This window comes from Camelina sativa, chromosome 19 (assembly GCF_000633955.1).
Source record: "Camelina sativa cultivar DH55 chromosome 19, Cs, whole genome shotgun sequence".
In the NCBI taxonomy this organism is placed as follows: Eukaryota; Viridiplantae; Streptophyta; class Magnoliopsida; order Brassicales; family Brassicaceae; genus Camelina; species Camelina sativa.
Window position 1 is genome coordinate 4,425,773 of NC_025703.1, and position 7,023 is coordinate 4,432,795.

Below are 7,023 nucleotides of genomic sequence, written 5' to 3' on the forward strand. Positions count from 1 at the left end.
GAGACGGACGTAACCTCCTCCTCGTTCCCAATCTTCACATATACAAAGCATGAGTCCATCACAATGAACCATCCAAGAAATCGGACGCGGATCAAGAAAATCGTTTGGGATTGGTCTTTCTTTTAGGATTCCGGTCACCGGATCCATGATTTGAACCGCACGATCATCATCGATTCTTAGGAATCGTTCGGGAGTGCGAATGTGATGATCCAAATGCTTTTGCTTGAATTTTATGTCGTTGCTGATGAGAGCGTTCCATTGCTTGCACGTCTCTTTGAATCGGAACAAAGATTCAACCGGAGTTCTGCAAAGTATCTCTTCGACTAACTCAAACGGCAACCACACACGAACACGATTCGCAGGAGCCTGAGCCATGGGGACGTAACGTTTCGAAAGAAAGAAAGAGAGAAAAAAAAAAAGAGATGTGAGTTCGAGTGAGAAAGATTGATTCTTGAAAGATGATGATAAAATGGTTTCTTGTTTCCTTTTTCGTTTTCCAGTTAGCCTTTTATTCACTTTAAGCGCGAATTTGTAAAGAAGGAAACGAGATCAAAATTGAGAATTTATCAGCAAGCAAATTACGGTTCAACCGAACCAAACTGGTGACATTTTAACCTAAAATGAACAACCCAACCGAATCGGTTACGTGTTAACCGGACTGAATCGGGTCAAGTTGTATATTGCGTTTGCTTTGCCCTACTAAATACGGTTATACCATACTCTTCTTACTCCTTACTTAGTTTTTTTTTTTTGTTTTTTTTTGAACTAGAAAGTAAATTTGACAGATGTGGGATATGAAGTTATAAATAGAATTAATACCATAACTCGCGCTTAGTTTTGTTTTATATAAGTAGAATCCAAGATATATATATCTTATTATATAGATATATTTGAAATGAATTCAAGAAAGTAAAAGAAACTATATACTGTACAATGATTTTGAACCTTGACAATTTCTATATTTTTATATCCAAAAAAAAAATATATATATATATATATATTCTTGATAAGCTAAAGGAGCTTGATATACATATTTGTTGAGATTTGTCGTGCTTAGAACATGATAAACATCGATCACAATTCCATTACCCCAGATTATATAATTGAAAATGCTTTAGAGGTGCTAAAAGATTATATTGACTTCTTGTATGATCATTACAAAAGCCAAAACCTGTATTTAACTAAGGTCAATAACATTAGCTGATTTCAGCCTATATGGTAGCAGAATTAATATCAACAAACACCAAAAAAAAAAACAAAGAAAGCAGAGCTTGAAGAACACAAAACAACCCTCATCATATCTACCGTCTTATACTGGAACTGGAATCAGGCTTGGAACATACACATAACTAGTGATAAGCGGGTCAATAATGGAGCTTGTAACTTCACGTCGTCCTGTCTCAATTTGTTTTCTTACACCACCTTCATCAATCTCGTAAAGAGTGATACAAGTATACATCTTACCATCTTCTTTTACAATTTGCTCGCACCATGCCATGATATTTCTCTGCTTGCCAATGCACCATCCCGGAAAAACCATAAAATCTAGGCACCGTACCATAGGAAGATCAGGGAGAGTCACAATAAAATATCTGCTAAAAGAAACAAGGCCATCAGTCAACTTGTTTGTCACCGACACATGAATCTCCCCTGTTACTTCATCATGTTGTAACAGAGAGAGCCTATCTCCATTGAAACATCCTAATAGCTCAATATCCGAATAGGGCGGAGAAACGCATACGTGCTTGAATGTTTCCATAGTGAAATCAAAACATATAATGAAGTGCTCATTCTTCTTCTCCTTCTTCTTTCCATCAACCCAATACATATTACCATTCACAGATACGCCTTGAACTTCAGCATCTATATTCCCATCAAACTTAGCATCAATACTTCTCCACGAATCAGACTTCAATTCATACACGTGACAGAATGGTTCTGATTTATCATCATCATCATCATCGTCATCATCATCATCATCATCATCGTCGTCATCATCATCATCATCATCATCATCATCATCCTCAACATCATCATCATGATAAGAAAACCTCAAGATTTTATAGTTATCACGAGATGTATAGCTGTATCCAATCCCTATGTACTCACAATTCTTGCGAGCAGTTAACCAGTTACGAGCAGTTGACCAGTTACGAGCCAATGGTTTGATCCATTTGCTTTTCCTCAAAAGCGGATTCCAAACCGCGAGATTAAGGTCACCTCTTAATCCATGACACAGGCAAAGCAGCAGACCATCACAGTGACACATACACATGAACATGTCGCGAAACACGTCTGGGATTGGTGTAACCGAGAGGCTTCCGGTCACGGGATCAATGATTTGAACCCTCTCACGGCTATCGATTCTTATGAATTGTTCCGGAGAGTTATCCAAGTGACTTTGCATGAATCTGTTGTCGCTGCTGATGAGATGGTACCATCTCTTGCAAGTCGATTTAAATCGGATCAAAGATACAGCCGGAGTCCTCTGAAGTATCTCTTCGATTAACTCAAACGGCAGTGACGGTAGCAACAAAGGCTCTGCCACGGCATGATTTTAACAAGGGAGAAGGAAACGCGAGGGCTATATTGTGACTAACCAAAGTTATGAACCTTTTACTAACCGACTTGTGAGCAAACGAAGTTAACGAACCCTAGATAACGAACCGGTTCTGGTTCTTTGTTTTTCCCTTGATTTTCAACCTGTAAGCGAATCGGTTACGCTATAACCGGACCCATACCAATCGAATTATAAGTAAACGTTAAGGGCGTTAAACGATTAGGGTAAAATTTAACGTCCGGATCTCATATTAATTAGTTAGGGTAAAATTTCATTTCCTTTTCTTGGTTTCTAAGTTTTCTTTCCATGATCGGTCTCGCTCCTCCTTCTAAATCCAATTTTCTGGTGTTGTTTTTTTTACTATGATTCTTGTGTAAACACCTTGTAAAAAATATATTTTTGGATGTAATATATGACATTTGTTCAAAAAAAGAAAAAGAGAAAAAAGGATGTAATATATGACTAAGAGTTTGCATCCATAACAAATTATACAGATCCTTTTTCCCTTCTAAAGCCTAAAACCCTAGACGAGCTCACACCACGGCCTAAGACATGGATAGAGTCATATATAGGGGGGATCCATAGAAAGATGCTGTCTCTCCGTCACATAACCTACAGGCAGAGGAGTATCCGGCCACGCGGCCATTGAAATCCTCGCCATCTTTGAATAGCTTGGACTCCAATATTCTAAGTTCCCAATCGGTTATATATATATATATATATATTATATATATATATATATCTATTAATTTACTCTAAGAGAGTATTAGTTGAGTAAACTAGGGTTTTAGTAAATACTATATGTGATGCATGATTGATTTTGATAAACTACACATACACGATTAGATTATATATCAAACGTAAAACTTGTTATGATCATATAATACAAAAACTAAAACCAGTAGTTAATGTCAATAACATCTGTGTAGTACCTTTGAACAGAGCTTTAAAAAAAAAAAACAGAGCATTAAGAATTGTAACCGCGGAATTAGATCAGGGCCAGTAGTGACATTGAAATAATTGGCAAACGAAACGATCTCATCACTCAACTTGTTTGTCATCCACACCTCAATGTCTCTTGATTCTTCTCCATCTTGTGTTAAGAAAGAGAGTCTATCTCCATTGAAACATTCTAATCGGTTACTATAGCCCCAAAACTCAGGACAATCGCATACGTCCTTGAATATATCCTCGGAGAAGTCAAAACATAGAATGAAATAACGTTCATCAGTTTCTTCATATGCAACCCAGTACATTTTTCCCTTCACAGACACACACTCCCACTCCACATATAGATCCGCAGCAAACCCAGCATTAATACCTCTCCATGAATCAGACATGAATTCATAGATCTCAAAGACTCTAATTGTATCACCAGGGGGAGAAGACGACCGATTATAACCAAACCTCAAGATTTTGTAGTTGTCACGAGATGCATCATCGTATCCAACCCCGAAATAATCATCTATCCAGTAATCAACCGATGGTTCGATCCATCTGATTCTCCTTAAAAACGGATTCCAAACTGCGAGACGGACGTAACCTCCTCCTCGTTCCCAATCTTCACATATACAAAGCATGAGTCCATCACAATGAACCATCCAAGAAATCGGACGCGGATCAAGAAAATCGTTTGGGATTGGTCTTTCTTTTAGGATTCCGGTCACCGGATCCATGATTTGAACCGCACGATCATCATCGATTCTTAGGAATCGTTCGGGAGTGCGAATGTGATGATCCAAATGCTTTTGCTTGAATTTTATGTCGTTGCTGATGAGAGCGTTCCATTGCTTGCACGTCTCTTTGAATCGGAACAAAGATTCAACCGGAGTTCTGCAAAGTATCTCTTCGACTAACTCAAACGGCAACCACACACGATTCGCGGGAGCCTGAGCCATGGGGACGTTTCGAAAGAAAGAAAGGGGAAAAAAAAAAAAAAGAGAGATGTGAGTCGAGATTGATTCTTGAATGATTAAAACGGTTTCTTGTTTCCTTTTTCGTTTTCTCAGTTAGTATTTATAGACTTTAAGCGCGAATTAGTAAAGAAGGAAACGAGATCAAAATTGAGAATTTATCAGCAAGCAAATTACGGTTCAACCGAACCAATTTGGTTACCTAAAATGAACAAAGCAAGCGAATCGGTTACGTGTAAACCGGACTGAATCGGTCAAGTTATATATTGGGTTTGCTTGCCCTACTGCTATCAATTGGTAAATCTTACTCCTTAATTATAAATAGAATTTTAACCCTACCAGTTACCAGTTACAACGTAGGTCCGGTGACGAGGAAGTCAGGATCCACCGCGACGGGGGCTAATACGACGACCACCACCCTTTGTGAACACAAACGATAGACGGTATCTCTCACCTAGTTTCCACTTCTTTTCCCGTTCTTCTGTGTACTCGGGATGCAATAGTCTTCAATTCGTCTCATTTATATGGAACTCCTAGGCCTAGCTATTGGGTCCAACGGTTCTTTGCAGAGTCAAGTGGAGCAACTCTTCTCACTTCAACACTTCTTCTCTTGTGGCATCCGCAATATCCTGGGAAAACAATGGCTTAAAGCCTTAAAGGTAAACCGAGAGAAATACCCGCAGAAACTTCAATCCCGAACTCTCATTCTGAGCCAATTGTGATTTAATATGTCTCTGAAGGTTTTGACTTTATGAGTTGAGATTGAAGCCACTCTTGATTTCCCAACAACGTTTGTGTTTTTCTAATTTAGCCCTCTTTTATGGATTTGCTATATCTTATGCTTTGATCCCAAATTTTATCAATTAAATTTAGACGGCTATGTCTTGTTGTAGTTCCAATAAGACAAAAACCAGTGATGGGTCCTATATATATATATTCTCCTTTGTTTATCTTCCTCTTATCTTATGTCATCACCCATGACTGTCTGTAGTGTTCTTTTTCTAGCTGTTACCTTCTTTTGAGGCTTTTTTAGATAATCTAACTGATTGAGTTGAATAAAGATTCAATGTTTCTGTAAATGTTGTAGGTTGTTGGTTTATTTGGATGTGGTGATTATGGATATGGAGTCTTGGAAGTTGCTCAGAAGTATTTGCATACTTTCTTTTCTCCTTGGCTCTTGCTTCGTCTATCAAAGCCTTCGTGTTGTTGATGCTCAAGAAGATCCTAAACCAGCCGTCACTTTGCAAGTTGATGCTTCTAACGGAGCTGGACGACCCATTCCTGAAACGCTATTTGGCATATTCTTCGAGGTTTGTTAATGTTACAGTCTCCTATATATCTCTGCTATATACACAATGTGTTCGAATCAATCGAAAACTTTATATGTTCAAATCATTTACAGGAGATCNGCCACTCTTGATTTCCCAACAACGTTTGTGTTTTTCTAATTTAGCCCTCTTTTATGGATTTGCTATATCTTATGCTTTGATCCCAAATTTTATCAATTAAATTTAGACGGCTATGTCTTGTTGTAGTTCCAATAAGACAAAAACCAGTGATGGGTCCTATATATATATATTCTCCTTTGTTTATCTTCCTCTTATCTTATGTCATCACCCATGACTGTCTGTAGTGTTCTTTTTCTAGCTGTTACCTTCTTTTGAGGCTTTTTTAGATAATCTAACTGATTGAGTTGAATAAAGATTCAATGTTTCTGTAAATGTTGTAGGTTGTTGGTTTATTTGGATGTGGTGATTATGGATATGGAGTCTTGGAAGTTGCTCAGAAGTATTTGCATACTTTCTTTTCTCCTTGGCTCTTGCTTCGTCTATCAAAGCCTTCGTGTTGTTGATGCTCAAGAAGATCCTAAACCAGCCGTCACTTTGCAAGTTGATGCTTCTAACGGAGCTGGACGACCCATTCCTGAAACGCTATTTGGCATATTCTTCGAGGTTTGTTAATGTTACAGTCTCCTATATATCTCTGCTATATACACAATGTGTTCGAATCAATCGAAAACTTTATATGTTCAAATCATTTACAGGAGATCAACCATGCTGGTGCTGGTGGATTATGGGCTGAACTTGTTAGCAACAGAGGTTCGTTTCTTCTTTTTTGGCTTATTACTTCTGAAAATCCATGGTAATCAATCATTGTTTCTTTTCTTTCTTTACATGATGGGAAAAGGTGGTAGTAACTCTTTAAGCAAAAACTTTGGTTTCCAGGGTTTGAAACTGGGGCATGGTGAGTGATAATTGTGAAAACTTTTACAGCTCGACTTTCTGTTTCCCTCGGTGTCAAGAGTATGGGTAAAGCTGTTCTTTCATTTTTTTTATCTTTTGTTAGAATATTCAAGAAGGAAAGAAGTACAAGGTGGCTCTTTATGTGCGTTCAACTGGTGATATTGATCTGTCTGTGTCGTTGACGAGCTCGAATGGCTCACTGACTCTTGCTTCTGAAAAGATCACGTGAGAAACATTTCAGATTCTTCAGTTAAGTCTGAATACGTTTCTGTTGTTGTTTCAAATTGTGAAAGTTTCAATTGTGTGC

At 38.0% G+C, this 7,023-nt stretch overlaps 2 protein-coding genes, 1 long non-coding RNA gene and 1 pseudogene across 3 annotated transcripts in view; 2 read left to right on the forward strand and 2 right to left on the reverse strand.

The window, feature by feature from the left end:
* Positions 1–375, reverse strand: part of LOC104767408 (putative F-box only protein 15) — a 2,016-nt gene extending 1,641 nt beyond the window's left edge. The window contains exon 1 of the mRNA XM_010491438.2: positions 10–375. Within this exon, the coding sequence (XP_010489740.2) occupies positions 10–375 (366 nt within the window). The remainder of the gene's footprint in view (positions 1–9) is intronic.
* LOC104767409 (putative F-box protein At3g10430) lies at positions 1,310–4,458 on the reverse strand. Its single transcript, XM_019240801.1, has 4 exons — positions 3,628–4,458; positions 2,625–2,703; positions 2,041–2,541; positions 1,310–1,965 (listed from the first exon to the last, which is right to left on the reverse strand). Exons 1-4 carry the CDS (start codon positions 4,456–4,458, stop codon positions 1,310–1,312), a joined length of 2,067 nt encoding a protein of 688 aa, XP_019096346.1.
* Positions 4,696–5,607, forward strand: LOC104764752. The gene is made up of 3 exons (XR_763780.2): positions 4,696–4,916; positions 5,011–5,132; positions 5,561–5,607. It is a non-coding gene; the product is annotated as an uncharacterized LOC104764752 (long non-coding RNA).
* The window catches only part of LOC104767411, a 4,390-nt pseudogene continuing 3,467 nt past the window's right edge, over positions 6,101–7,023 (forward strand).

Bases quoted from the DNA above. Each gene is read 5' to 3' on its own strand.
- LOC104767409 (XM_019240801.1), bottom strand. From the start codon at position 4,458: ATGGCTCAGGCTCCCGCGAATCGTGTGTGGTTGCCGTTTGAGTTAGTC. The intron at 2,704-3,627 runs GTGTGGATGACA...ATTCGCTTACAG, and splicing joins AAGAATCAAGAGACATTGAG to GTTGAAAATCAAGGGAAAAA. The intron at 1,966-2,040 runs ATGATGATGATG...ATGATGATGATG, and splicing joins AATCTTGAGGTTTTCTTATC to ACGATGATGATGATGATGAT.